The sequence below is a fragment of the Staurois parvus genome, unplaced genomic scaffold (genome assembly GCF_062004578.1).
Source record: "Staurois parvus isolate SC_StPar_1 unplaced genomic scaffold, SC_StPar_1.0 ptg000106l, whole genome shotgun sequence".
Taxonomy (NCBI): domain Eukaryota; kingdom Metazoa; phylum Chordata; class Amphibia; order Anura; family Ranidae; genus Staurois; species Staurois parvus.
The window spans coordinates 2,499,316-2,515,284 of record NW_028317902.1 but is presented as its reverse complement, the minus strand read 5'-3'; the positions used below and the strand labels follow the sequence as shown (position 1 = coordinate 2,515,284).

Here is a 15,969-nt window from a genome sequence, read left to right as displayed (position 1 = left end):
TTCACATAAACCAATTAATTTAAACGTATTGAGATTTTTTTAAGCAGACTTGTAGCAGAATTCATTTGATTTAAATAAATTTTTTACTGGATATATTTGATAGCAAAAAGTCAAAAATATTGTTTTTTTTCCTCAAAATTCTGTTTTTGTTTTTTCTTAATAGCGCAAAAAATAAAAAGAACACAGGTGATCAAATGCCACCGAAAGAAACCTCTATTTGTGGGTGGGAAAAAAAGGACATAAATTTCATTTTATGTACAGCGTTGCGTGACCTTGAAATTGTCCGTTAAAGAAACGCAGCGCGGTATTGCAAAAAGTGGCCTAGTCAGGAAAGTGGGTAAATCCTCTGGAGGACAAGTGTTTAAAAATTAATATAATAGCATTTTGAGTATGTGATGCTCAGTTATGGTTTAATTCCACTTTGAGGACCGATTTTAAAGGACAAGTTCACCTTTCGCCTCCGCATAACCCCCCCCCCCCCCAACGTCTTCCCCCGATCTCTCCCACGCTGTGATAGCTAGTGGGAGATCTGCCCACAGAGTTCAGTAAATGAATCGACTTCAAGCACCAACATCCTTTTGTGCAGATAGATTACTCTGACAGTCTGCAGGAGACCTGCATGGCACCAGCGATCTGTGGATTGCTGGTGCAATGCTTTCCAGGCATCTAAAGCAAAAAATAGTAAATGCACATTTTTTTACCTGCAAAAAAATGTGCATTTATTTTTTGTTAAAAAGTGAACATATCTCTTAACGCACTGTGTGTTAATATAGCAACAGTCCTATGGAGCATGACAGCACTGTTTCTTCAGTTCATAGGACACCTTAGGGGAGATTTACTAAAACTGGAGCTTTCAAAATCTGGTGCAGCTCTACATGGAAACCAATTGGCTTCTAAGGTTTTTTTTTTTGTTTGTTTTTTCAAAGCTTAATTGAACAAGCTTAGAAGCAAGGTTGGAAGCTGATTGGCTAGCATGCACAACTGCACCAGATTCTGAGTGCTCCAGCTTTATTAAATCTCCCACATTTTCAATGTGACCCAGTGTGTGTTTTGTTTCTTACAATACACCTTCATGAGACTGTTGTCTGCTCCAGGGTAGTAGAGGTCAAGTTTCCCACGATGGTAGCTAAAAAACCGATGTGGCTGAAGAGAAATCAATAGAAAAGACTAAGTTCAAATGATGTGTAATAATTTGTTGTGAAAAAAAGAAAGCGTTCGATTCAGTGATTTGTCGTGCAGAGATGTGAATTTCTTGTGTTGCTTCCATCCCTTCCTGTCAAGCTCTCCCCATTATAGAAAGATGTTCAGCCTTCTCTGCTCTGTGGGATCGTGTGTGCAATCCACACTTCTGAAACGTATGACCTTGAGGAGGTCATTTACTTGTCATGAAATGTAGTCTAACCTATTGGAGGCCATAGGGTTTCTCGGGTTGCATGTAAGGTGATTGTAGAATTCTCCATATTTTTAACATGCTGTGCAAAGCCAGTTATTACTAAATAAATTGTGATTGATTTATATAGGTGCCAGCAGTGCCCATGTATCTTTTGATTATGGAAAGCAAAATAAACAAATGTACAATGGTCTTGCTTTTCTTCTTAGCATGCAGCTAAATATTTGGTATTACATGATATTCCTTCCAGGGCTTAAACAGTATCATTTACTGTATTCCCCATTAATGTCTTGATTACTGAAAACTGCGCAGAACCTTCTTTAATCCTTTGATCCTATGATCAACACAATTATTCCAATGTACGGCATTATCAGTGCTAAATAGATTTCATATCCTATGCATTTTATATTTTTTTTCTTTTCTAGTGTTTTATACATTTGCAAACCTGTTGTAGAGGAGCTTGAAACACGGACAAATTGTACGATCATTTCCTTCTAAAATAAAGCATGTTTCATATTTAGATTGTAAGTTGTACTGTGTATACATTTTAATTGCATTCTTTTTTAAAATACTGAAAAGGTTTTAAATTTTATTTTAATTTATTTTAAATAAAGAAAAAAAGGTTTTCGTTCTTCATTGTACTATAAAACCCAGTTTTGAACTGGGTGCCTTTTTCTATTAGCAGCAACATTTTCATGTTGTCTTGGAAGAATTTTCAGTCATGCGGCGGAGGTCTTTGTTATTTCACCAAAGCGGTTCAGTTGCTAGTCGTTTTAATCATTTTTGTTTCTGTGCTGTTCTCTGTCAGCCTGGAGCAGCTCCGTGCCGTGTGATAGCAGGAAGGAAATGACAGGTTAATTTGTAGGGCTGATCCGAGAACATGTGTGTTCTTCAAATTCTGTATAAGAAGAAAGAGGAGCAAGCCTGCCAGAATATCAATTGATCCTCATTCAGAGAAAGACAACACACAGATCTTACAGTGGAGTGCAGTGGGTTTGAAAAAAAAACCCCTCTCGCTTTTAGTTAGGAGAAGATTAGTAATGGTGTGTTTTGTTAAATTGACTTCTTAGGTGATATCTCTGTACTTCATGGTGGTTTTATGTCAGTGTCAAGCTACACCACTTGTATTAAAACACCCACTGAAAAAAAACTTACTCAATTTACCTTTTGGTTATGTAACATATTGGCATCCATGTACAATATATACTTTAAATCCTATTATATTTGTGCACCTTGTGCGAGAAGGCTTTCTTCTGGCAATCTTCACAGCATCCTGTGAAAGTTGAAGAACCCAATTCCGGTGGAAAGTTGCTGCTGCATAGTGCTCTCTTACTGATCCAGTGTCTTCAGGCACTGTCGAGGCACTGACCAGAACACATGCAGATCAGGAGTTAGAATTTTCATCTTTATAACCAATGCAATCAGTGACTTGGATCCTTCACAGCATAAAATCCATTTATTTAATGTAGGCAGAGGTAAAAAAAATCCAGAAAATGAGCAACTTAATGTCAGGGCAGGGCTGTGGAACGGACAGGTAGGCCTAGTGGCAGGGTAACGCACTGGCTGACGACAACCACCACCAACAGACCGAAGTCCCTCAGGGCGCGGAGTCTAAGTCCCAGGCTGCCCTTCACCAGGGCCCCTGATGGTGGGGATGGACTTGACGCAGCCAGGAACCAGGTCGCGGCCCCCGAGACACCCCGGCTGCGGTAATGGCCGCCGCCAATGGCGTGTAGCTGGTGAGAATGACAATAGCGTAGTCAGGCAAGCTGGGTCAACAACAACGGGACAAAACAGTACAGAACAGTAGACAGAGAATCACAGGTCACGGGCCGGGTTCAGCAACGGAAGGTCAGATCGAAGGAAAACACAGAGAATGGTCTAGTCACAAGCCGAGTCAAATACCAGAAGAGTCACAAGAGTATACACAGAGCTGTAGCAAGACAAAGACACAAGTGCAAAGAGCATGTGCGGATCACAGGCTTATATGTACTCAGCCACACCCCTCTGGGGGATGGACCTCAGAGACCTGAAGGCATAAAAGCTTCCCACCATGCTCAGCATAAATCCAAGATGGATGCCAGCACATGGAGTAACATAACCTCTGGGAAAAGGTAGGACCTTGACACTTACTTGTTTCACCCCTCAGGGGGCATTGAAATATAACTAAAGGAAAAACTTTTTAGTTTTCGATAGTGGAATGGATTAGAACATTTTTCAGGTCTTAATTGCTGTCTTTGCCCCAGTTAAGGAGATTCATTTGCTCTGTTTATCATTATCATTGAAAGTAAAATAAATCCCAAATTTTGGGTTGTCCCCAGAAAAGTAATATAAGGGAAATCTTCCAAAGGGGACACTAGTTCTGGTCTCACTTCCTGTTTGGCTATGGGACAGGAAGTGAAGTGAAATCTCCGCAATGGTTCTCAGACTGGGGTTACTCTATTCAAAATGGAAAAAACTAAAAATTTTTGCCTATACTGTAGCTCATGAGCTATCTAAGTCACCAATTGCATTTGATCTAAATCTACATTGCTGGCTTGTGGAGGCTGTTGACCTGTCGGTCACCAGAAGATAGCCTATCCTGCTAAACTGGATTATTGTGATAGTAGAACATTATGGCCTCTTGCACACGGTACTGATGTTTGAGAATTTGCCCTCTTGGACGTAATTTCAGGCATTTGTTTTGCGTGTATATATATGCATGTATTTGTGCGCATATGTGCGTTCGGGCATTTGCGCACATAATATATTCTTAGGGAAAATTCATTAATATTTATGCGCATATGCAGATATTTGCACGCAAATGTGCAAATGCAGCGTAGATTACTGACCAAAAATGCAGATTTTCCTATTTTTTTTACTTAAGAATACACGGCGCTTCTTTACGCACCTGTGTGCAAAGGCACATTGTAAATAATGGGTTACATTTTACCTCAGTAAAACAATGCTGTACTGAGAATTTTAAAGCTGCAGTGTGCAAAAGGCCTATATGTTTTATAATTTTAATGTTTGTTTTGGATCAGCGAGACAACTATTGCAACTGAAGACAGCCAGGCAACTAGTTTTTCTAGGTTGGAGATGAAAGCCTGGTTTTTTTCTTAGTTCAGGTTTAGTATGCAGCCTCTTGATCTTTAAATCCTTGTCTTTGGTTCAGCCTTAGCTGATTTCTACATTACATTTGCTGTTTTAGGGTGACTCCATTCCCTTGCATGATCCCATGGAGCCACCCGTGCGTGTGTGCGTGTTCCCGGACAGGTTTAGGGTGGTGTCTCTCCCTACATTGTGCACGTCTAAACAAAACACACAACCCCAAAGCCATGGACAGCAAGGTACTTTCCTGCATCTCCATTCTCCAAGCTAGACAGACCGCTGCTCAAGACAGAGCTGTCCCTTGTTACTTCTGCCCTGTGCACACGCTCCCCAATTGGATGTTTAGGACGAGAACACAGAAAGCTGGAGCCAGCAGCTCGAGTCCTCATGCACACGGGACGTTTTTACAGAGGCTGTTTTTGGCTTTTCATGATTTTTTTCTACAACCAGTTAACCCCCCCAGCATGTTATCCTATGTGTCCATGCACACATAGACTGTAATCAATGTTTTTTGGCAGGGACGTCTTTTGGCTGGAAAAAACACCGCAGGACTATTTTGGGTTTTTAGAGAGTTTTTTTTAGCTTTAAAAATGCTTTCACGCTGCAAAATGTGGTAAAACGCCACAAACAAGTGTTTTTGGACTTTTTTTGCCCCCCCAAAAAAAGCTAAAAAGTGCAAACGTGGGAAAACGCTAATGCAAAAACGCTGAAAAACTCATGTTTTTTAACGTGACTTTACACAGCTAACGTTACCAGCGTGATCAAACCCCCCCCCCCCCCCCACGTGCATGGAGTCTGAAAAGTTCACAACTGTAAGTGCCTAGGCAGACATATTAACAAGTACAGTCATTTATTGGGGAATTTTTATTTGGATAAGCGGACTGTGTTTACGTTTAAAAACTCTGTGCATTTAAGGTCTCCTTCACACAGGTTTGAAGGCCACATGCACCGGATTCCAGTGGCAAGTATAAACTGATTCTTGCGGCTGAAATGACCTATGCATGTGTATAGCAGCCACTGATCAGCCTGTACAAAGTATTGACAGACTGACAGCAGTCTTCACTGTCCACGTGTAGCTGACCAACCCTGGATCAATCTGTCTTTGTACACCGAGTGTGGCACATAAACAGCGAGAAGTATCACCTTTATGTTGGAGAGGATGTGGGGCAATAGGGACAATGGGTCATATATGGTGGGAATGCCCCAAAATTCACTTATTTTGGCAGGAGATAATACATCATATACAGGAGATTTGGGGGATACCTATACTGAAGGATCCGTGGGTGTGTCTGTTTTATAAAACATAGATGCCAGTAAAACAATATAAAAACAGTTTATTATACCATCTGATTAGTGCAGCTAAGGGTTTAATCCTTAAGTTTTGTAAAGCCCAGGATCCTCCAACAATGAGCGATTGGATTGACAGAATAGAATGTTAACAGGATGGAGGAACTGTGTTACATGGAGACAGATGAAATGGAGAAATTTAGAAAGATTTGGGGTAGATGGTATGAGTTTAAAAGATCAGAAAGATATGTAAAAATGAAAGGTCACCCCGGTAGTAGAATCGGAGAATTTAAAGGGTTAAAGATCTATATATATGACTAGATCAATAGGAGGGGAAAGAGAGCATAAGACGAAATTGGATTTGGTAATTTTAGTGGGGGGGGGGGGTTGTTTGGGGGAGGGTTAGGGATAAAGTGTATCTGTATGATGTATTAAGAATTTATGGTGGTTTTGTAATGTATTTTTAAAAGAAAATTTAATAAAAGATATAATTTAGAAAAAAACAAACTGTCTTTGTACAGACTCAGACACCTCTCTTGCTGAACTGCAGGTAACAGCTTGGTGTGAACAGCAACTGCTGCTGTCAGCCTGTCAATACTTTGTACATGCCAAGTGCCCACCGCTATTCACATGATGTACCTGGCATTCCAGCCGCAAGAATCTGCTGGTTCTTGTGGCTGAAATCTGGTGTATGTGGCTACACGCCCATGTGACAGAGGCCTAATACTGGAAGTATGTTTTGTTGCAGCAAAATTCTGTAGCATTCATCGTAGTTTTCTGAACACTGCGGGAAGACTTTCTTTTACATTTCTGTTTGTCGTATAGCTTGACCATGCATAGGACAATGTCCTCTTTCAACAAATGCTCTTTCACATTTCTCTTGTAAGCTATTTCATTTGTATACTGCTCAGTGTCCTCCCAGAAATTGTTACAGTCAGAAGTTAGCTTGTGTACATAGCTGAAGGACACCAAAGTGGGTGTTGATAGTAGAGATCTGCTAAGCTGTGTAAATGATTCTTTCCTGTGCCAGTTTTTCCAGTATGAAAAAAAATCTGCTTGGAAAAAAAAAACAAAAATGGGTGAGCTATGCATTGAAAGTCCATTCAAAATGAAAACACTGCTTAAACACAATGCACTTCACACAAAGTGCATGCAATAACAAGTGCAAAGGTGTGACTGGGCCCTAGAAGTATGCTGTCACACTTTGACCAAATATTTGCCTGTTTACAGCTTGTGTAATAGTTTTAATATGTAATCTGCAGGCTGTTGCATATGAAATAGACATGACTGAGTATTATGAGCACCACATCCCCAGAAAGGCAAAAAAGAAACCTGATGATAATGATAATAGAACATGGGACTTTGAAGGTGGAAACATTTTCAGGAATAGATGACTACAACATTAAAATCACTTGTATCAAAAATGTAAATAAATCAAAATTGGTGTCAAATATGTTATGCATTGCACCAGACACCTGTTATACTCCTATATAATAATATCCATAGTGAGTTAAGCAAACCACCAAGCTTGGTCTGGGCAAATGCACAATTATTGCTTGACAGTTTGATAAGTGATATGAAGGCAGCAGCAAAGCAACAGATCTTCTGTTATAACTTCAGCTGAGCAGGCCTGAAGTGTCTAGCTAGTTTATGGTTCTCTCGGCGCAAAGTTGAAGCGGTTTTAAACTCTGCTTTTTTTTTTTTTTTGGTAATGGGCCCCTAAGAGGTTTCTACCTGCATATTAGCACCTTATGGCAGACTCAAACCAGACCTCCGGCTCTGTGCTGTCACCGCTCCAGTTGGTCCCGGATGCGTCCATCTTTGATGGTCTTTCTTCCTTTGCTCCCTGATATGTAGGTGGGCCCTCTTTGTCCTCGCATACCATGCAGAGCTGCTGGTTCTGCATTGTACATTACATCGGAGAGCTGGGCTCAATCAAGCAGTGAAGGGGAAAGGCTTTGGGAAACTGGTGGTGTGAAAGAAGGTTTGCGGGAACAAGGAATAAGATTCTCCATTTTATTTCAGAGATTAGAGAGCTGGCAGAAGGGAAACTTACTGCTGACAGAAGGCAAGATCATTTTTTTTTTTCTCTGAACTTTGTGGATGACTTGTTTCCTCCATGGTGCTTGGCCATACAGATGTCAGTGGGGGCTCATTTTAAAACATCTTTATTGCTTGTTTAGGTTGTAAATAATTTAATGTTCATAGCTTGACCACATTTCTACTTTAACAAGCATCTAGTTTCTCAGCCCCAGACACACTGCTAACAGAGGATGCTAGGCCTGAAAGTAGTGCGAGATGGAGCAATTCTCACATTCTTCTGGTAATGCAGTCGCATTACATGTTTGTAACTCAGCCTGATGCAGAAAGGACAGTGTTTCAGGACTAAGCTATTTCACAAATGGGGTAAGAAGTGCATAAAGTAAGAACGTCATGTATAAGAACTTGATGTGCCATGTATGCCTAAAAAAAAAACCTGGAAAATCATTTACGTTGGGTTTTGGCCTTTGTATACAATTAGATCTGGTTATTATTCATCCAGCTATTCAGATCAGCCTAGACTTCACAAGGCCTGATGAGCAACATGCACTAAAGTATCGCCTCTTTATCAACACAATCTATTTAGATGAAGGAAAAAACAGTTTATTGATGCATTCTGATGTGATTTTGCAGTGCTGACTTTCACTTTGTTGCAGAATATAGCAGTGTGAAGATTAGGTGTCGTAAGCAGGGAATTCCCAAGTACTTTTTTATGCCGCATAAATTGGCTTTTATTTTACTTTGTTCCCTTCAGCCTAAGTAAGTGTACCGTTCACGTCCTTGATTTTGCTTGTAGTTCACATACTTTATTCACTGCAGTGGTTTTCACAGTTTTTTTGAAAGAACAATTGGCCTAATCTGTAACTATTTTGCAAACAATTACATTTAAAGCCTAACTGGCCCAAAAAAAAGTTTTCCCTTGCAGCGGAGCTGAGCCTGCATTGCAAGAGTGAAGTGCTTGTTTTGTGCAGGGGAGTGGAGAAAGCCTTATACTCACCTGATCCTCATATCCAGCTGAAAATGGCATTCCCCCCCATAATTCAGTGGTGTACTGTTCCTGGCATCGTAATGTCCAGAGCAGGTCTGTGGAGCCTGCTCTGGGCTTGATGACATCAGGAATAGTCCACCACTTAAGACCACTAGAGTGTGGGGTGAAGGAGCTGCAGGGGACCAGTCTTGTGTTGGGAGGATCAGGTAAGTATATCTCCCTTTTATCTCTCCCCTAGACAAAAACTAGCAAATTAGCTCTTGCAGTGAGGGCACAGCCCCACGGCAAGGGAAAACTTTTATTTTGCCCAGAGTTCAGCTTTAATTGTGCCAGCTGTTAGTTACTGGAACATTCCATGCAGTAAAGTGTGCTTAAACCCAGGAACAAAAATGTAATATAATGCAGCTTACCAGTCCATAAATGTGGTCCTTGCATTAGCTATTCTCTTTCAATTTTTCTTTCAGTACTATACATCGTGTCCTAGGTAATCATGCTCACTCATCGTACAATCAAGTGGTTGTGAGGGCTGAAGGTTTGTTACTTGTGCATTCACTTGTGTGCTGCTCCCCTCACAGCTTCCCCCCCCAATACTTACCGGAGCCCCCTCTCGATCCAGCAATGTGCACGGGAGCCGCCTCGGCTGTCGTGGGTCTCCTATCCTCATTGGCTGAGACACAGCAGCGGGAGCCTTTGGCTCCCACTGCTGTCAATCACAGCCAGTGAGGGGAGAGTGGGGTGAGGGGCCAAGTTGCGGCTTTGTGTCTTATAAACTCATAGAGCGGGGCTTGGGAGCGCGAGCACACATCAGTGCCCCCATAGCAAGCAGCTTGCTATTGGGGACACTAGTAAAGGGGCCTGCATTGCACAGAGCAGGAAAGTATGATGTTTTTGTTCTAAAAAAAAATAACAAAAAGCAGCCTTTAAAATCACTTTCACTGTGGAGGACAGAAGTCATGGATTACAGAACATTTCTCTCTCTTCATCTTCATGCCATAGGAAGGGTGGGTTTTGTAGTTCAGAGATAGCTGGGAACAATGTAACTTGTAAGTGTAGTACAGGCAGAGAGCAGAGGATGTAAGAAGCAAACAAGATTTCTGGCAGGATCAACAAGCTTTTTTTTTTTTTAAATTGTATTTATCGAACAGATAACAAAACTCTTTTTTATGTGACATTATTAGACCAAGAGGAAACAAAAAACTTGTTGCTGCAGGTTATATACACTTAAATTTTCCACCTAGCTGTAAAGTCATTTTTATTTTAATTTCTATTGGCTTCAACACTATTTTTATACCTTGTAAGTGATCTTTTAAGGCTTCCCCAAGGTATAGAGTCTATTGTGGGAATTACCTTCCCTCTTCCCCTGGAACCGCTCCAATACTTGTACTTTGTGCTGCACCTTTTGTTTTGAAATTTCATTAACACCACCTAATACTTGGAATCCACAAAGGGTAAAGAGATCTCCAAGAACCAGTCACTTAAAATAGCGATAGATCGCTCCAGTTTTAGGGAAATAAAATCCAGTTATTTAATAAAAACAAATGTGAGGTTACAACTAGTATGAATACAGTACATGCATATACCTTTTTTCTTCAATTCCTGCTGAATCAACTGAAATTTGAACTGTGTGTACGCTGACAACACCTGGCTTGTCTAGTCAATTTTATAAATTGGCTGAACAGGGTGGAAAATAGTCAACCAAGCAGTGGCAGTGTCCTTGTATTTAGGCAGCTTTGGGTGACTACTAAGCACAATAGCCAGCTATCCAGCAATATTGCAGTTTTGTAACAATTTTGTAACACCTTTCTACAAGAGATCTGGAATTATGTATTACTCTTTTGTACCGCTTATACCTTGTAGCTAAAAATGTATCCAAATAAAATACAATTGCTATCGGTGGAGATTCCTTCATCCATGCGTTTGAGTGTAGATGAGGGAATCGAATGATTTTCTTGCAATTAGGCAGCAACCCGTACAAGAGAAAAATGAGCTAGTATAAGTTTTTTTTCCTATAGTTACAGCTCCGGGGGTGACAATTGTGGGGAAGAAAAGTGTGGACCTGTGCATATGGAGCATACTTTCCACAATTACACTAAGATAGCACATATATGTCAGACATAACTGGGATCCTGAGATTATCATTTTAATTAAAATTAAATTAATTTAAATATTAAATGCAATTAAAAAAAAATGTTATATTTACCTGCTCTGTGCAGTGGTTTTGTACTGAGCCGCCTCTTCTCGGGTCCCCCGTCAGTGCTCCTACACCCTGCTGAATGCCCCCAGAGCAAGCTGCTTGCTCCCGAGCTGCTGCTTTGTGTGTCCATTTACACACAGAGCAGTGACTGGGCCCCGCCCACTCTCTCTTCATTGGCTCACTGGCTGTGATTAACAACAATGGTAGCCAATGGCTCCCACTGTCTCAGCTATAGTTCCCTATAGGGAACTTTAATTATAATTTTAGCCTGGAGTTCTATTATTTCCTGATTTTTTTTTTTGTTTTTATAATTATGTAAATCTTTCTAACATGAAAGTTGAAGCAGATCTTCACACTCTCAATCAACACTGACTATTTTTAATCCTTATGCTGCTAGCAATAGTAAATGTACTATATTGCCAAAAGTATTGGGCCAGCCCTCCAAATCATTGGATTCAGGTGTTCCAATCGCCTCCATGGTCCCAGGCATATAAAATTAAGTACCTAGGCATGCAGACGGCTTCTACAAATATTTGTGAAAGAATGGGTCGCTCTCAGGAGCTCGGTGAATTCAAGCGTGGTACTGTCATAGGTTGCCACCTGTGCAATAATTCCATCCGTGAAATTTCCTTGCTACTAAATATTCCACAGTCAACTGTTAGTGGCATTATAACAAAGTAGAAGCCACAGTGCACAAAAGTTACCAACAGTAAATAGCTAAAGACCTCCAGACTTCATGTGGCCTTCAGATTAGCACAACAACAGTGCGTAGAGAGCTTCATGGAATGGGTTTCCATGGCCAAGCAGCTGCATCCAAGCCTTACATCACCAAGTGCAATCAAAGCATCGGATGCAGTGGTGTAAAGCACGCCGCCACTGGACTCTAGAGCAATAGAGACGTGTTCTCTGGAGTAATTAATCCCGCTTCTCTGGCAATACGATGGACGTGTTTGGGTTTAGCGGTTTCCAGGAGAACGGTACTTGCCTGACTGCATTGTGCCAAGTGTAAAGTTTGGTGGAGGGGGATTATGGTGTGGGGTTGTTTTTCAGGGGTTGGGCTTGGCCCCTTAGTTCCAGTGAAGGGAACTCTTAAGGCGTCAGCATACCAAGACATTTTGGGCAAATTCATGCTCCCAACTTTGTGGGAACACTTTGAGGATGGCCCTTCCTGTTCCAACATGAATGCGCACCAGTGCACAAAGCAAGGTCCATAAAGACATGAATCAGTGAGTTTGGGGTGGAGGAACTTGACTGTCTTACACAGAGTCCTGACCTCAACCTGATTGAACACCTTTGGAATGAATTAGAGCGGTGACTGTGATCCAGGCCTTCTCGTCCAACATAAGTGCCTGACCTCACAAATGCGCTTCTGGAATATTGAACGGACTAAGACTGGGATGTCATTAAAGTTCATGTGCCTGTAAAGGCAGGCGTCCCAATACTTTTGGCAATATAATGTAGAAAGAAAAGTATTTCACATTTCTTCAGTTACTTCCTGGTTTCCTTTTCTAGGTAAATGATAACACACATTTCAGAAGAGGAGGAGGGTTTTCTCACCTAAGCACACCCTCCTTCCTGCATGCCTGAGCGAAGGGCAGATGGATTCCAGGAAGTAAATGCCCACATGTATCATCTGCCCTTACTTAAGTTGGCCGTGGCCAGAAATACTAGGGGGTCCTTTTCAAAGTGATTTCTCACCAAAATAAAGCATGAAGACATGGATGGATGAGGGGGTTTGCTTGAGTATTAAAAATTAATTAAATAGCGCTCTTGGTTTATGGTGCTCAGATGCAGTGTAGTTCCGCTTTAAATTGTTTTTATGAAAACGTGGAGGCCTTGGCTTTGCATTGATGCTGTGGGCAGTAGTTTTATCTATGCTCCTGTGTTTCTTCTACTTCTTCCCTCCCTACTTCCTTCAGTTTGCTTCCTGGATTTTAATTTAATATCACAATTAATGTTCATTATGTGCAATACAATAGATTAGTATTTTTACTTGCAAATATTTTGCTGCATACATTTCTCTTGATGCTTCAGCAAATTGTTTTGATAGGCAGTGATAATCTTGGAAAAAGGAACAATCTTTTTAGTGCATGAGCATTCAAATTAAAAAAACAAAACAATGGCTGGAAAGATAAAATTGTGGCTGCTAGTGGTGCTGCTCTGGTTAGAGTTCATTGATTTATCAGATCTGGATCTCTAAAGCCCTGTACACATGGGCTGAATATCGGGCCAATATTCGGCCTGTGTATAAGGCAGCCGGTCCGAAAGAAGCTGGATGAAGGGGCATGTCTGAAAAAGGTCTGCTGATCGGCATCCAATCAGCACTCTGAGCCATTGACCGGTGTGTTAGGGCGGGGGGCGTCCCCTGTCAGAACACAATAGCTCAGCGGGGAATTACAATTTATTTTAACCATCGGATTGTTAATATAGGATCTACTCCTGAGCTCTTGTTTTTTTTTTCAGCCAGCAAAAAAAAAATGATAGCGTGTACTAGCTTTAAGAGGGTATGAACCCCTATAACACAAAGTATATCTGATGCCGGGTCAGCAGCTTTGTTCCATGGATTACATGCTTTGCTGGAATGGACTTTGATGACAACTAACTATAATATGCACTCTTCTCCCACAGGCTTTCAAGGAGATGTTGTATGCAGCCCAAGACCAGGCCCCATCTATTGAAGGTAAGGAGGAACATGTTTGATTTCATGGACCGGAAAGATGTTCATGTTGTAAAGAAGATGAGTTTCATAAAAATAGACCTGTTGAGAAAAACATGATAAATTATTAAATGTTTTAACAAGTGCTGTCATCCTAAATTAACATTCCCTTACTCAAAACTGCTTTAAAGGGCATCTAATGTCTCCACAGAGCGACACTGGCGGTGTAATTGGGAGAAAATCAGTTTGTCAGTTTACAGAAATACATTATACCTAATGTTAGCCCAACTTGTGACTATTTGCTCTTCACTTCAGATCGTGATTGCAGATCTTGGCAAATTACTCTTATCCAATTGCTAGCTAGCATTCAGTAGGGTTTGAAAGTCTGGCCTCCTTTTTGCATGCATTTGGCTGTTGAATCTCCATTTCTATTCTGCCAGATCTGGAAGTGAGACATAGTTGCAAATCATCTTGATTCATCATATATTTTTTTTTTTTCAGTTGATTCCTCTGCTTAAGATGGAGTCTATCTGCTGTTTGCTGGCCATACATGAGACAGTTCTAGAGATAAAGAGATCATTCTGTTGTTCAGGACATGCTGAAGTCTTACAAATAGGCATTTTTCAGTCATTCATTACCTGAAACTATGTGTAAGCATGTGCCATATGTAGAATGTCACTTGGAAGCCTTTGTCATGGTGAAACCCAGCACAAGTGGCAAATCTTTTTGTTGCCTGTGATGTCTGTTAGTCGATGGCCATATTAGTTGATGATGTTTAACCACTTCCTGTCCGGACACTTTTACCCCCTTCCTGTCCAGGGCAATTTTCAGCTTTCAGCGCTATCACACTTTGACAATTGCGTGGTCATGCAACACTGTACCCATATGAATTTTTTAGCATTTTTTTGAGACAGATAAAGCTTTATTTTGGTGGTATTTATTCACCGCTAGGATTTTTATTTTTTTGGCTATGTAAATGAAAAAGTCCAAAAATTTAGAAAAAGTGTTTTTCTTATACAATTTTGCAAATAAGTAATATTATAAATCTTGGCCAAACTTTATTCCATTATCTTTTTAGTAAAAGCGAAATAAGCCAAATTAGTAGTTTATCAGCAAAAATTATAATTTAAAAAAAAAATTTTTACATTTTTATTTTATTTTTTTAAGATGTGTGTTTTTTTTTGTTTTTTTTTTACATACTGTCACCCTAGCAGTACAGTGTCACCATGGTGACACTGTACTACTTGTGGGGGGTGTTGATTTTTTTTTCTTTTTTTACAGTGATTGCTTTTACACCCATATAGGATATAAAAGCAATCATTTCTCTTTCTCTCTGTCTGCATTCTTGCAGCCATTGAGAACTACTGAGTGAGCTGTGATTGGTCACAGCTTATCACATGGTACAAGACATTTGTGAATAGCCTTGTTCCATGTGACCTCTGTGATCATTCACAGATTTCACACATAGTAAGCAATGATGTCGCAAGTGACATCTTGCTTACTACTTTGCATGTGATCACTGATTGGCCAATCAGTGAACACATGATCGGGACCTCGTACAGTGGTCCCGTACGACAGTTGGTGTTTCACTGTGTCCGGAGGATGCAGCGGGCACCGGATCGCGGTGCTGCATGCTCCCAGGGAGCATGCACAAGCAGGGTGTGGGAGGCCGTTTATGAACAGCCACCTGACCCTGCAGTGCCACCGTCTGGCCGTTTATATACAATGGCCGGACGGGTTAAAATGTCACTAAACCAGTACCCTGCATTCACTATATCTGGTCTCCCACAGTACACACAACATGGAAGTGCAATTATTTTAGTAATATAAACTACTAAATACCTTTTCTCATCAGAAGTTAGAGCAGTCTTGTGGCTTCTATCAGTGTTTAGCAGAACACTGGCTAAAGCTTGTAGGAGGAGTTTTCATTCTCACCTGATTGTCCTTTGAGGCTGCATAACCCCTGACCCTCTATGTAGACAGTGCTGATTGTCCCTATGCTGATCACATGCACCCTCCCTGGAAAAATAAAAAACACTCTAGTGATACACACCAAACTGAGCATGTGCAGTTTTCCCCCCACACATTCCACAGTGAGTATAACCAGCATGCTTTACTCCATATACAGACTGATTTTACTGTAGTGGGTTTAGTAACACTTTACGCTTAGGTTACTTAAAGCCAGAGCTGTGTTTTTTATTTTGGCTGGAGTAGAGAATGGCTAAAACTTTTCAGTATTTTTTGCCATCTGTGTCCCATTAGGGAGATGTTGGAAAGGAAATTGCGTTCTAAAGGGTGTAAAATCCACTTTTAGTTTTCACCAG

The 15,969-nt window shown here is 40.8% G+C and overlaps 1 protein-coding gene across 1 annotated transcript in view; it reads left to right on the top strand.

Moving 5' to 3' along the window:
- Positions 1-15,969, top strand: part of XPR1 (xenotropic and polytropic retrovirus receptor 1) — a 221,388-nt gene that overhangs the window by 20,706 nt on the left and 184,713 nt on the right. Inside the window, exon 2 of the mRNA XM_089671481.1 lies at positions 13,618-13,669. Coding sequence (XP_089527607.1) covers positions 13,618-13,669 — 52 coding nt within the window. The remainder of the gene's footprint in view (positions 1-13,617; positions 13,670-15,969) is intronic.